Genomic DNA, 15,352 nt, shown 5'->3' on the forward strand with positions numbered 1-15,352 from the left:
TGTGAAAATGTACCTTCTTTCAATGGAAAGATACCTAAGAAACTAATAACATAATTGCTTGAGGGAGGAGAACAAAGTAGCTGTGACCTGGGGTGGGACTAAGACACTCTGTAGTACATCTTTTCATTTTTTTCAATGTTGAATCGTGTCAGTGTATTTTCTATTCCAAAAATTAAAGTAAAAACTTCATCTGCATAAAAATAACTGCATTTCACACCTACATCAATAGTAGTGTGTGTCACCCACGAGCAGCTGCTTGGAACCTGCCCTCTCTGAGAGGTTACAGATCGGTCTGTGCCACCTCACCCACAACTGGGATGTCAGCATGGAGGACAGAGCTGGAAGGAACCTCAAAGGTCAGCAGGAGGATGATTTCTAAGTCTGGCTAAGAAACAAAATCACCTGAGGGAGCTCAATAAAAACACAGGTTCCTGGACTCCAACCCAGACCTACTGAAGCAGAACTTCCAGGTGGAGCCCAGAGATCAGTGTTTTTCTCCAAGCTATCCAGGTTATATTGATGGTTGATTAGATAAAAGAATCACTCATCTGGCACGTATACATGTGAACTCTAAGGCATTCTCTGCCTCCAGTGACTTGGTGAAGACTCCTACAATTGCTGTTCTGTTCCTTCTCCTTTTGGCTTCTAGCTGGTCACATGCTTCTGCCCATACCAGGGGGACTCAGGGTCCTGAGGTTATCTATAGAGCAGCCACCACTGTGAGAGGAAGACTGGCCACTCTGCAGAGGTCTGACACTGTTTCTCAAGGGCTTTTCCCCTTCCTTAGCTAGTGAAGTGTCACCACTCAATAAGCAGAAAGAAAAATGGATTGAGAGAGTGGCTGAGAGTAGAAATGCAATACTACTGGATGGAGCGACTGAAGGAGCAGGAGAGAGGCCTGTGCACACTCTGCTGCTCAAGTCCAACCCCCAAATCTCCAGGTGGAGGGTGTGGCCTGTGAAGGGCAAGTCCAGATGCCCTTTACCTCACCCCTCACATTGCTGCTGCTGGTGCAGGGTTCCTAGGAGGGCAGGGCTGTCTACCTGGAAATTGAGCTCTGGTTTTGACATTGCTTGTTCTTACATCTAACAGACTCAAGTCTGTTTTGTGCACTGGACTGCAAGTGGGGTGGTCTAGGAACTCCTCAAATGTGAATGCTGAAAAGTGGGCTCCAATACTGATGCCACAAAGCAAGCTGGACATGGATTACTACTTTTGTACTTTAACTAAAGTATGAAAAGGACAGAAAGTATCCTCCCCTCTATAGACTTCTTAAGGGGCACATTACCCTTCAAATCAGAAAGAGTTTTAAGTATGGCTTCCCCCCTCATCTGCGCAGTGAGATAAGGCCAGGAGAAAGAAGAGTTCCTGTATCCTGTGGATCTCTGGTTCTGCTTTCTCATCCTTCTCTGTGACAGACCCTGTTCTGGGCACTGGGGATACAGCAGTAAGACAAATGTAATTATTTTTCTCATAGAGTCTACATTCTCCAGGGAGGCACACCAAAGCTCAAAGTTCTGACTGGGACCTGTAGGGCCATGTGTGACTTGTAGATACTGCCCCCATCTCCCACTGTCCCCCAGGTAGATGTCCCCACCTTGTTCCTTGCTAACGCCATGAGCAGTGGGAAGAGGGACAGGGAGGGAGGCCTCTGGGCAGCTGGCCCACTGACACATGAATCAGGGCTTATACAGGCACATTCTGCCATGGAGGGGAAGATGATGACAATATAAACCACTATAACAGGCCTTTATAGGACTCACTGCATGAAGGAAAATGCCATGTGGTTGGTTTGTTGGTACAGAATAGGACATAGTTAGTAATAAATAGAGGTGGGAGTAAGTAAGCTATATTACAAGTTATCCCACTCACATGAATGAATATATTTGGTACAAATTAAATTTTCTACCTCACTGGTCTCTTCTGAAGTTGGTTCTATTTATTTTGCCTCAGTGACAGGAATCCAAAGAGTCACCTCTGACCACAGAAACTGAGGCATGTCTCCAAGGAGGCTTGCACAGAGATGTTCACTGTAACCCTGTGTGTGAATGCCTCCGTACACGGGAGCGATAGATGAAATGGTGGCACGACACACCATATGCCAGTCAAAAGAAATGCACTAGATCCACATGGAGCAATATAGCTAGAGCCTAATAACAGTGTTGAATGTAAAAAGCTGCAGAGAAACTTGTAAAAGTGATATCATTTATTAAAAAAAAAAAAAAAGAGAGAGAGAAGAGAAGAGAAAATTATACACTTAAACAGGCAATTGGGTTTGGGGCTGGTGGCCCAAGGAACTTCATTTTATCTGTAAAGTTCTAAAAACTTTTTTTTTTTTTTTTTTTGAGGCGGAGTCTCGCTCTGTCGCCCGGACTGGAGTGCAGTGGCCAGATCTCAGCTCACTGCAAGCTCCGCCTCCCGGGTTTACGCCATTCTCCTGCCTCAGCCTCCCGAGTAGTTGGGACTACAGGCGCCCGCCACCTCGCCCAGCTAGTTTTGTATTTTAGTAGAGACGGGGTTTCACCGTGTTAGCCAGGATGGTCTCGATCTCCTGACCTCGTGATTCGCCCGTCTCGGCCTCCCAAAGTGCTGGGATTACAGGCTTGAGCCACCGCGCCCGGCCCTAAAACTTTTAACAGAGAATGTAGTCATGTACAACTTATATAATTAAAAATTGATTTTTCGATGTGCATTTAAAAAATCTAAAGTTTTCTGAAAATCAGAGCTAAAAGATAATGTTTGTGGTATAAACAGGGCAGCTTAGATTAATGGTTTCCTATAGCCTTCATTGGGATGTAAAAAGAAAATGTTAGAATTGTATTTATATTTTTCTAAGTGTCCTTTGCAAAGATATATTTTTGCATGCTTTACAATATATGTACTTTATTTATTTATTTTGAGATGGGGTCTCATTCTGTCACCCAGGCTGGAATGCAGTGGCATGATCTCTGCTCACTGCAACCTCTGCCTCCCAGGCTCAAGTGATCCTCCCACCTCAGCCTCCTGAGTAGCTGGAACCACAGGCGCAGGCCACTATGCCTGGCTAATTTTTTGTATTTTTAGTAGAGGCGGGGTTTCCCCATGTTGCCCAGGCTGGTCTTAAGCTGGTCTTAAATTGCTCAGGCAATTCGCCTGCCTCAGCCTCCCAAAGTGCTGGGATTAGAGGCGTGAACTACTGCGCCTGGCCGTATATATACTTTAATAACAGTAACATGTGTAAATAAAGAGTCTTTTTGTAGAAATGAGGTCTCCCTATGTTGTTCAAGCTGGTCTCGAACTCCTGGGCTCAAGCAATCCTTCCACCTTGGCCTCCCAAAGCACTGGGATTATAGGTGTGAACCATCATGCCCAACCCATAACTTTATTTTATTTTTTGGAGGCAGAGTGCAGTGGCACAATCCTGGCTCACTGCAACCTCCACCTCCTGGGTTCAAGTGATTTTCCTGCCTCAGCCTCCCAAGTAGCTGGGATTATAGGTGCATGCTACCACACCCAGCTAATTTTTTGTATTTTTAGCAGAGACAGGGTCTCATCATGTTGCCCAGGCTGGTCCTGAACTCCTGAGCTCAGGCAATCCACCCGTCTCGGCCTTCCAAAGTGCTGGGATTACAGGAGTGAGCTACCGCACCCGGCCCTAACCTATAATTTTAAATTAAAGAAATATTAATATATTGGGAGGATATCCTCAAAAATGGTTTTATTATTCACTTGAGGCCAGGAGTTCAAGACCAGCCTGGACGACAAAGTGAGACCCAGGTCTCTACAGAAAGTAAAAAAAGTAACTAGCTGGCTGTGGTGGCACATACCTGTAGTCCCAGCTACTCAAGAGGCTGAGGTGGGAGGACTGCATGAGTCCAGGAATTTGAGGTTGCAGTGACCTATGATCAAGCCACTGCACTCTAGTCTGGGCAACAGAGTGAGACCCTGTCTCTAAAAAAAAAAAAGAAAACTGACTGGGCACAGTGGCTCACGCCTGTAATCCTAACACCTTGGGAAGCCGAGGTAGGCTTAAGCTCAAGAGTTCAGGACCAGTCTGGACAACATGGCAAAACCTTGCCTTTACAAAAAATAGAAAAATGAGCACGTGGTCCCAGCTACCTGGGAAGTTGAGGTGGGAGGATCACCTGAGCCTGGGGAAGTAGGGCTTACAGTGTGCCTGATCATGCCACTGCACTCCAGCCTGACAGAATGAAACCTGAGACCCTCTCTCAAAAACAAAAATATATATATATATATAACTGATATATTACCAGAAAAACTTGGAGACCACTTACTAGCTTAGACATGACTGACCTTAACCCTCCTTACACTTAGCCCTGACTGTGGGGAAGTGTGTAGCAGACCAAATGTTGGAGGAAGGGAAGAGAGAATCTTTATCACTTGGTAGAAGCAAGACACAGGGGAAGTCTCCAGGCTTCTCCCAGTGGAGAGGGAGCCTGGGCTAACTGTGTTTATGGCAAATCAATCCCAAAAGCACCTTTGCCACTCCTACTGCTGCGCCAAGCTCAAAGAATGGCAGGGCACAGCACGGATGTATCTGCAGCTGGTTTCAATTCTGCCCAAACCAAACTTTACCCCCAGATACTGCCCTTCCACTTCCAAGACAGAGGTTACCTTACCCACACTGGGAAAAGCCAGTCAAACAGGCTTGGCAAGGGCAGCCACCAAGGGGAAGCACATTTTTTCCATTCAATAGCCCAGGGAGCACCGAGTCACTTTCTCATGTCATAAAAAGGATGATTCATTTTGTATACTAAACAAAGAAATTCTAGTATACCTATTACATCTCAGAGAACTTCCATTCCTGTCTGTGTGTATTTTTTTCTTTTCTTTTTTTTTTTAAGAGACAGGGTCCTGCTTTGTCACTCAGGCTGGAGTTAGGTGTTACCATCATGGTTCACTGTAGCCTCAACCTCCTGGGCCCAAGCAATTCTCCTGCCTCTGCCTTCTGAGTAACGAGGACTAAAGGTGTGCACCACGCAGCCCAATTAACTTTTTATTTTTACTTTACTTTGTAGAGGTGGGGTCTCACTATGTCGCACAGGCTCTTCTCAAATACCTGGCCTCAAGTGATCCTCTTGCCTCAAAGTGCTGGGATTACAGGTGTGAGCCACTGCACACAACCAGAACTTCCATACTAAAAAGAGAGATAACCAACCATACCCCATAAGACTAAAGATTCGCAGTGGGCTGAAATAAGGCAGGGTGTCAGTGTTTCCATTTGAAATCATACACAGATACAAGGAGTCCCAGAAACAAACAATTTCTATTATTAAACAGACCAGAACCACACAGTTACAGTTAAGAGCAGGGGCCAGTTAAGAGCAGCAACCTTTTTCCATAAAGGGCCACATACTAAATGTTTAGGCTCTGCGGGTCATCTGGTCTCCATTACAGCTACTCCGCTAGGTCACAGTAGCAGGAAGGCAGCCACAGATAATAAACGAATAGGCACAGCTGTTGCTATGGACTGAGAGTTTGTGTCCCCCTAAAGTTCATATGTTGAAGCCTTAACCCTGCAATGTGATGGTATTAGGAGATTGGGCCTTTGGGAAATAATCAGGCTTAGATGCAGTCATGAGGGTAGGGCCCTTATGACAGGATTAGTGCCCTGTAAGAAGAAACCAGAGACCTAGCTCTGTCTCCATGACACAAGAGAACACAGCTGTCTGCAGCCAGAAAGAGGGTACCCTCACCTGGAACCAAATCAGCCAGTACCTTGATCTTATACTGCCCAGCTTTTAAAACTGTAACAAATAAATGTCTGTTGTTGAAGACATCCAGTCTATGATATTCTGTTACACCAACCCAAGCAGATTAAGACAGCTGTGTTCCAATAAAACTTTATTTGCAGAAGCAGACAGTAGGCCAAATTTGGCTCATGGGCCAAAGCTGATGACCCCCCTGGTTAAGAACACAGACACAGAGTCAAGAAGTCCTAGAAACCCGCTGGGCACAGTGGCTTATGTCTGTAATCCCCAAACTTTGGGAGGCCTAGGCAGGAGGATCACTTGAGCTCAGGAGTTCGAGACCAGCCTAGGCAACTTGGTGAAACCCTGTCTCTACAAAAAATATAAAAAGAAAATTATCTGGGCGTAGTTGTGCATGCCTGTGGTCCCAGCTACTTGAGAGGCTGAGGTGGGAGAATCACTTGAGCCCGTGGAGAATCGCTTGACGTTGCAGAGCTGCGATTGCGCCACTGCACTCCAGCCTACCTTGGACTAGGCTGGTCACTTCATTCCCTAAGCCTTAGTTTCTTTGATTCTAAAATGAGGACAAGAGTTAAATACCTCAGAGGGCTGCCAAGGGGTCTACACACAGTACAGTGGATGAAGCATGCAGGGCCCACTACAGGCTAAGAGCTCAATGCACGTCAGCCACTGTTCTTAGAATGTCAATTACATTAATTATCAGCACTCCCTTCAAAAGAAAACCTTAACATGGGGAGAGAACTAAAATTCAACTTCTGCCAAATTTCCTCAGAACACATTCACAGCAAAAAATATTTTAGGATAGAAGTAGGACTGAAGCCTGCCATTTAACAATTCTTGGCTCACTGTATGTCTCACATAGGACAATCTGTACAGAATTACATCAAATAACAAAATGGTTTTGCATTTGGAAGAGTTGCTTCTGTGAAGAAATTCTCATCAATTCTCAAGTACACATAACAAAGAAGAGAGATTAATAGAGTAAATATTAGACCAGAGATGCCAAAAACATGGCATGCCCACTGCCACTTTGCAGTCCTGTGCCTTGGTAGATAAAATCAATCACAGCACTCTTTCTCAAGAAAGCTGGATGAGCCTTCAGACACCTCTTCTACACAGCAATCAGAATACAGAATCTGGTCAGCATTCCTGTTCTAGAAAGTGCTGGCAAACTGTGGATCACTTCAATATATTTTTTAAATTTACTAAACTTTATTCACTGATGTGGACTGCCCACTGAGGTCAAGAATAAATGTTCTTTGAGCCAGGTGTGGTGGTTCATGTCTATAATCCCAACTACTTGGGAGGCTGAGGCAGGAGGATTGTTTGAGCCCGGGAGTTAGAGGCTCTAGTGAGCTATGATCAAGGCACTGCACTACAGCCTGGGCAACAGAGTGAGACCCTGACTCGAAATAAACAAAAAAGAGAATAAATGTTCCTTGGGGTAATCAGAAACCTAAGGAGTAGGTCTTGAGCAAAAGTACAAGAATGATGGGCCAGGAATTAAGAAACCCAAGTTATAGTCCTGTTTCTCGTATTACCTGTATATTACTGGACAAGTCACCTTAACTAGATTCTCTACCCTTGCTTCTTCTTCAGTAAAAGGTAATTTGCAACAAAGTTACTTGTGGCTCTAAATACAGTCAGTTCTCATTATTTGCAGCAATCCTTGCAAATGCACCTACTCACTAAAATCTATTTCTAAGCCCAAATCAATACTTCTGGGGCTTTTTTGGTCATTTGTAGACATGCACAGAGCAGAAAAAAATTTGAAATCACTTGATGTTCATGTTCCCAGCTGAGGTCAAACAAGGCAACACTATGCCTCCTTGTTTCATTCTCCTACGGCAAACAAGTATCTTTTAAGTGGTGTATTTAGTGCTGTGTTTTTTGCATTTTGGTACTTCTTGTTGGTGATTTTGCTATTTACAATGGACGCCAAGTGTGTGCTGATATGCTTTCCAGTGTTCCTAACAGCAAGAAGGTAGTGATGTGCCTCATGGAGAAATTATGTGTGTTAGATGAGCTTTGTTCAGGCATGCATTATAGCACTGTGGCCCCTGAGTTCAATGTTAATGCATCGACAATAGATATTAGATAGTCTCTTTAAAAAGAACCACATGAAGCCTAAAGGCTTGCAGGAACCTAACCCTGTAGTTCCTCTAGAAACAAAGATTCAGTGTTTGCTAATTCAGTATGGGAGGTGACTTTGTAGCCTAATTTGTAGCATAATTACCAAAAACAACAGATTCGACTGTCTCTATCTTTCTATTTGATATGAATTTTAATGCCATTAAGAAAGAGTCTTTTGAGACCAACTTGACCGAAATGGTGAAACCCCATCTGTACTAAAAATACAAAACATTAGCCAGGCATGGTGGCGGGTGCATGTAATCCCAGCTACTTGGGAGGCTGAGGCAGGATAATCCCTTGAACCCGGAGGCAGGATAATCCCTTGAACCCGGGAGGCAGACATTGCAGTGAGCTGAGATCACGCCACTGCACTCCAGCCTGGGCAACAAGAGCAAAACTCGAAAAGAAAGGAAAAGGAAGGAAGGGAAAGGGAAAGGGAGGAAAAGAAAATAAAAGAAAAGAGGTTGAGCCAGGTGCGGTGGCTCATGCCTGTAATCCCAGCACTTTGGGAAGCCAAGGCGGTAGGACTGCTTGAGGCCAGAAGTTTAAGACCAGCCTGGGCAACATAGCAAGACTGCATCTCTACAAAATGGAAAAAATAAGACAGAGGCTGTATAAAAATGCCTTTTGTGCCCATGTGTGTCAAATATTCCAATTAATGCTAAAAGTTTCATTTAGAAAAACATACACAAGACATGAACAAATAAGCTGTTTCTCGGGGAAACAATTCTGGTTTTAGCTGAAGAGCTCACACCTTTCTCTTTTCCCTCCCTCATGAGATCTCCAAAAAGAATACATCAAACTGCTCCTTTCTGTATCGCCTCTGAGAGCACTGAGTGCCAGGGCGGTCCCCAGCATAGTTCTGTGTAAGGACCAACTGTGGCTTGGAGAGAACCCCCTTGACAACACGAAGTTTAAACATGGTACCTGCAAGCAGTCGAGGGATGTGCTGACTACCCGTGGGGACTTGGACTGGCAAGCTAGCTCGAATGGAAGAAAATACTTGTCAGCTTCAATGAAGTTTGCCTTTGGTGGTGCAGCAGTGCCAAGCCTAGGAGAAAAGCAAGAGAGGGTCGGGAGGAGAAATGAATTTTCTACACCTTCCTCTAACTTCCCATTCCACCTGCAACCATTTAATTAAAAGTGCCTGCAAACAATATCCTGGGGCTAGACATTAAAAGTTGAACACACACATTAGGAAAAACAGCACGAAAGTGCCACATGCAGAGAGCAAGTTCTCTGATTGGCATGCTGAATTAACAACATCCTGGACTAAATCCTGGTGGCAGCCATGCCAGAGCTATACTTCTGAAATGTGACTAACTGGCTTCCTTACTATGAAGATCAGGAGGAGCCACTCATGGAGTCCTCATGCCTAAGGAAGCATGCCATACAAGAGACAAGGGCTTTGCCTCTTCTGTCAAGAAAAGATACAACAGCATTACCTCAATCTTGATCCTTCCCTCCAAGTATACAAATACTGAGGCAGTAGCCTGTGAACCTAGCATCAGTTCAAATATATACAGAGTTGTGCTGTGTGCCTAGCACCATGCTTGCAGAGTGTGTGCCATCCCTGAGGATTAGAAATATGAGAAAACAAGCAGAGAAAGGGGCTCCCCCAGTTGCTACCTACTCCCTTCACGCCGTATCTCAGCAAGGAAGTAGTGCTATAGCTTACCTCTGCTTTTCTATTTCTGCTTTAATTTCATCTGGTAAGGAAGGAAGAAAAAACACATTAGGAACACGCAACATTTATGTAAAGGAAAACTTTACTAAAAGGTATCTGGAGACCACTGAAAAGATTGTTAATGAGATGTTTAAATACAAAAATGCTGATATGAAGTGAAAGAAATAATTTAAGAGCAATAATAATAGCTAACACTTACATGGAGTGACTGGCTAGGCATTACTGTGAGTATGTGTTTTAGCTCATTTAGCCCTTACAATGATCCTATGAGGTCCATACTATTATAATATCCATCTCATTTAGAGCAGGGTTTCTCAGCCTTGGCACCACTGACATTTGGGGACGAAGAATTCTTTGTTACGAGGCTGCCCTGTGCACCCTAGGATGTTTAGAAGCATCCGAGCCCTCCACTCACTGGATACCAGAAGCACCCCTGATCCCTCTGCCATCTTGAAAACCAAAAATGTCTCTAGACACTGCCAAGTGTCTCCTGAGCAAAATTGCTCTTGATGAGAAGCAATGATTCTGATGAGGAAACCAAGGCACAGCAGGGTTAGGTAACTTGGCTACTGTTGCATATCAAGAACTGGGGAGCCAGAATTTGAACTGAGGGTTTCTGGCTCTACAGCCCATGTTCTTACCTGTTTCCTGTTCTGCAGAATGCATGTTCGTGACAGTTAGCTGACACAATATCATGGTAATATCACAATTTCTCAACTGTGTGCAAATATGCATAGAAGACCGGAAACCGATATAACAAAGTATTGAAATGCATAAAATACTGAAAGTTGTCTAAGTAGTGGAACCTACTACTACGACATTTTCTATGATAAGCATATATACTTCTTCTTAATCAGCACTTCTAAAAACAATTATAATAAAATATACATAACCTACAATTTACCATCTTAACCATCTTTTAAGTTTACAGTTGAATGGCATTAAGTACATTCACATTGTGCTAAGTAAGGCACATGTAATTTTTTTGAATTAAAATTAATTTTAAAATCTTAACCACAGAGGTTACAACTACACTGGCAGGGTTACAGGAATAGCGTCATTTTTCAGAAATCACAAACTCAGAGATAGTCTTATTTCCAGGAAAACAAGGTTTTGTGCCATTAAAACAACAAAACACCCTGTCTAAATACACAGAATTCCCCCACATCCACTCAGTTGAATGTATTTCTACATGTTAGACCCACAAACCCACGTACTATCAAATCAGGCATGGGAAGGTTTGCTCTCAATACCATGTATTCAGATCATCTCCAAAAGGCCACCCTCCTTAACACAATCTCTAGAGAGCCAGTAGTGTGGATATGGCACTAGTTATCCTAGCAACCCCAGGACACAGTACTGAAGGTTGCAAATTTCCTTTTCTTAGATAACTCCATTCTAGACTCAACTTGAAGACGTGAAAACCAAGTAAACTGACTCACTGGAGGTAGCAATTTCTATCTAACCTTCAAGCCTGACTTTGTATATCTTATTACACACATAAGAAAACAGAAGAGAAATGCCTAAATAACTAATAGCAACCATTTTGCTCATGGACCATAAGGGTTGTGACACACAGGGTCAGAGAGCCGTGTGGCATGGATCTTGCCCCTCAGGGAAAAGAATTCACAAAGGAAATGCTCCAGCTTCCACTAGCAGAGGCCCATGAAGTTGTGGGAGATCCAGCCCGTGAGGCTGGCAGCCACGCTATCAGCTTTTAGAAACCTGTATCTATAATGCTAAGGCTCTGCTTGGGTGACAAGATATGTTACTCTGTGACATGCCAGCTGGGTGCTCCTGCCCAGACTCAAATGCAAGTTTTCCTTCCAATCACTGTTACCTTGTTAGAGTCAAGTTTAAGTCCTAAACCTATCTGAAGCAATGAGGTATTCGCAAGAGTTGGTGCCGGCCTGTGAGCTCTAAAACAATCTGTTTTGAAACGCCACTATAGGCCAGGCGCGGTGGCTCACATCTGTAATCCCAGCATTTTGGGAGGCCGAGACGGGCAGATCACGAGGTCAGAAGTTTGAGACCATCCTGACCAACATGGTGAAACCCCATCTCTACTAAAAATACAAAAATCAGCTGGGCGTGGTGCCACACACCTGTAATCCCCACTACTCAGGAGGCTGAGGCAGGAGAATCCCTTGAACCCAGGAAGCAGTAATTACTGTGAGCCAAGATGGTGCCACTGCACTCCAGCCTGGGCGACAGAGCAAGACTCTGTCTCAAAAAAAAAAAAAAAAAAAAAACACAAAACAAACCAAACACAAAAGTTACACCAACTACAAAGGCCCATGGAGGCCAGGCGGGAAATGTCAAGAAAACACACGGTGAGTGTAAGATCAAAGAAAGACAGGACCCCCTCTCCACCCAGTACAGGAAGGGGTGCGGCAGCTCCTCAGCTCCAGCTGACTGGAATCTTTAGAGTTCCTGAGCCCACGGGTGCTAATTGTTCTGATTTTTCCAGAGGTCGAAATCCAGATTTTAAGTGAAAGCTCTGATTGCAATTCAAACACCTTCAATTGTTTTAAAATTATATTAAATAGAAAAAATAAGATCTGGTGTTCGATTGATCAGTATGATGACTATAGTTAACATTAACCAACTGTACATTTCAAAATAGCTAGGAAAGAACAATTGAAATGTTCCTAATGTAAAGAAAAAATGAATATTTAAAGTGATAGATATCCCAGTTACCCTGATTTGACTATATGAAAGCATCCAATTATCAATGCACCTGAAAAATATGTACAGCTACATGTATCAATAAAAAATACATTTAAAAAATATTACGGCTGAAATAAGACTGGTTTGCAAGCTGCCTGGCTCTGAGGTTACCACTCGCCAATTCTGCTTTAAGGGGTGGAGAAGAGCCGAGGAGAAAGTGCTTCAGTGACTGCAGAAAAGTACCTGCAGGGGATAAAAGTGGCTTTTAAGGACTGTGACCAGTGCTATGAGGACAAAACATCAAGTTTTCTATAAGCAAAATGTGGTCCAGCCAAAGAACAAAGAACTAAAGAGCCAGAGAACTGAAGTTCAAGGCCAAACTCCATTATAAATTTTATAGATGAAAATCAAGATCCACAGAGGTTACAAGTTATTAAGTACTGGAGATAGGACTTAAACCCAGAAAATCAGGCTCCAGAGTCTGTGTTCTCCTGGATACCTTGACTCTCAAATAAGCATATTGAATTACTCTGTAAACTATAAACGCAGAAGAGTTTAAATGTGTGGTTTTCGTAGCACTGATACCAACCATGAATGCTACAACCATGGTTCAAAACACTGGTGTTTTACTACTCTGTGAACCCATCCAGCTGGGAAGGCTAGTTTACAAGCCTTCTGAAATCTCCCAAACCCCTTTTCCAGCCTGGCATGACCACAGCAAAGGTAAAACCCGGTTTTGGAACAGGAATGAGCAAGGGCTGACAGGACTGGCAGCAGGAGCAGTGCAGGGCACAGGGACCGAAGAGAGCAGCCCTCTCCTGTGACCAGGAAAGAGTTGCTACCTGGAAGAGTAACTGCAGAAACCCAAGAAACTTCAGTTGCAAATCCTATGTTCACAGATTTTCTTTAGTTTTCTAAATTTACCCTTAAGTACTCCCACAAGAATTAGGAATTGTTGCGCTTTCTAAACTACTCTTTGTTGAAGAAAAAAAAACCTTGAGGCCAGTCCCCGTGGCTCATGCCTGTAATCCCAGCACTTTAGGAGACTGAGGCGGACAGATCAGTTTAAGCTCAGGAGCTCAGACCAACCTGAGCAACATGGTAAAAAGACTTAGATTCCATCTTAAAAAAAAAGAGAGAGAGAGAGAAAGAAAAAAGACACTCTTGAAAAGACTTCTCCACTAGGCCCAGTAGGGGCCCAGATGATAACGGTATCTTTGTAAGGGATGGGAGGAAGCCCATGGAGGGGCTGGGAGAGGGTGGCCTGACTCAACTTTTCCTCGGACAGATCACTCTGGCTGCTGTGAGGATAAAGAGGAAGGTAGCCAGGACAGAAGCAGGGAAACCAATCAGGAGGTTACTGCTAATAATCCAGGCTAGCAGCAATGGAGGCTTGGAGCAGGACAGAGCCTGTGCAGGTGGAGAGAAGGCATATTCTGAAGCACACTGGCACCTTTTGTTTTTGTTTTTGTTTTGGAGACAGAGTCTTATCCTCTCACCCAGGCTGGAAATGCTCAAATAGCAGTAGTCTCATATAGCCCAACCTAAAAGTTGGGTTCTTGATATATTTGGATAATGCAATCTTTTTTTTTTCCATTAAAAGAGGAACAATCCCATCAAAAAGTGGGCAAAGGATATGAACAGACACTTCTCAAAAGAAGACATTTATGTGGCCAAAAAACATACGAAAAAAAGCTCATCATCTCTGGTCATTAGAGAAATGGAAATCAAGGCCCGATGTGGTGGCTCATGCCTCCAATCCCAGCACTTTGGGAGGCCGAGGCAGGCAGATCACCTGAGGTCAGGAGTTCGAGACCAGCCTGGCCAACATGGAGAAACACCGTCTCTAGTAAAAATACAAAAAAATTAGCTGGGCATGGTGGTGCATGCCTGTAGTCCCAGCTACTCAGGAGGCTGAGGCAGGAGAATCACTTGAACCCTGGAGGCGGAGGGTGCAGTGAACTGAGATCGTGCCAATGCACTCCAGCCTGAGTAACAAGAGGGAAACTCCGTCTCAAAAAAAAAAAAGAAGAGAAATGCAATCAAAACCACAATGAGATACCATACTCAGGCCAGTTAGAATGGAGATCATTAAACAAGTCAGAAACAACAGATGCATAGAGGGATGTGGAGAAATAGATACGCTTTTACACTGTTGTGGAGTGTAAATTAGTTCACATTGTTGCAAGACCAGTGTGGTGATTCTCAGATCTAGAACCAGGAATACCATTTGAACCCAGCCATCCCATTACTGGTAACACTCAAAGATTATAAATCATTTCTACTATAAAGACACATGCACATGTATGTTTACTGCAGCACTATTCACATAGCAAAGACTATGGAACCAACCAAATGCCCATTAATGACAGGACTTGGATAAAGAATGTGGCACATATACACCACGGAATACTCATAAAAAAATGAGTTCATGTCCTTTGCAGAGACACGGATGAAGCTGGAAGCCATCATTCTCAGCAAACTAACATAGGAACACAAAACCAAACACCGCATGTTTTCACTCATAAGTGGGAGTTGAACAATGAGATCACATGGAAACAGGGAGGGGAACATCACACACTGGGGCCTGTTGAGGGGAGGGAGAGCATTAGGACAAATACCAAATGCATGCTGGGCTGAAAACCTAGATGATGGGTTGATGGGTGCAGCAAACCACCATGGCACATGTGTATACGTAACAAACCTCCATGTTCTGTACACGTACCCTAGAACTTAAAAGTGTAATAAATAATTTTTTAAAAAAAAGGAGGGAGAAAAAGGAACAGGGAAAAACTGTGTGTGGCAGGTGCCTCACAGATAGCATGGCACAGCCTGATGTGGCAGAAAGAAAAGATACAGGTGTGAGACAGAGCTGCGTTCAAGTCCTGGCATGGCCATCTATTAGCTGAATGATGCCACAGGTGGGTTATTAAACTTCCCTGAATCTTTTTTTTTTTGAAACGAAGTCTCACTCTGTCGCCCAGGCTGGAGTGCAGTGGTGCCATCTTGGCTCACTGCAACCTCCACCTCCTGGGTTCAAGCGATTCTCGTTCCTCAGCCTCCCAAATAGTTGGGACTACAGGCATGCGCCACCATGCCCGGTTAGTTTTTATATTTTTAATAGAGACAGGGTTTTGCCATGTTGGCCAGG

At 43.9% G+C, this 15,352-nt stretch overlaps 1 protein-coding gene across 5 annotated transcripts in view; it reads right to left on the bottom strand.

Annotated features, from left to right (window-relative positions):
• ARFGEF2 (ARF guanine nucleotide exchange factor 2) overlaps positions 1 to 15,352 on the bottom strand; it is a 114,179-nt gene that overhangs the window by 88,005 nt on the left and 10,822 nt on the right. For all 5 annotated transcript variants that reach the window (XM_017862771.1, XM_017862770.1, XM_017862772.1 and 2 more), the window contains exons 2-3: positions 9,523 to 9,553; positions 8,772 to 8,895 (exon numbers count right to left, since the gene is read on the bottom strand). In XM_017862771.1, the coding sequence (XP_017718260.1) occupies positions 8,772 to 8,895; positions 9,523 to 9,553 (155 nt within the window). The remainder of the gene's footprint in view (positions 1 to 8,771; positions 8,896 to 9,522; positions 9,554 to 15,352) is intronic.

This window comes from Rhinopithecus bieti, unplaced genomic scaffold (assembly GCF_001698545.2).
Source record: "Rhinopithecus bieti isolate Rb0 unplaced genomic scaffold, ASM169854v2 scaffold_65646, whole genome shotgun sequence".
NCBI lineage: Eukaryota > Metazoa > Chordata > Mammalia > Primates > Cercopithecidae > Rhinopithecus > Rhinopithecus bieti.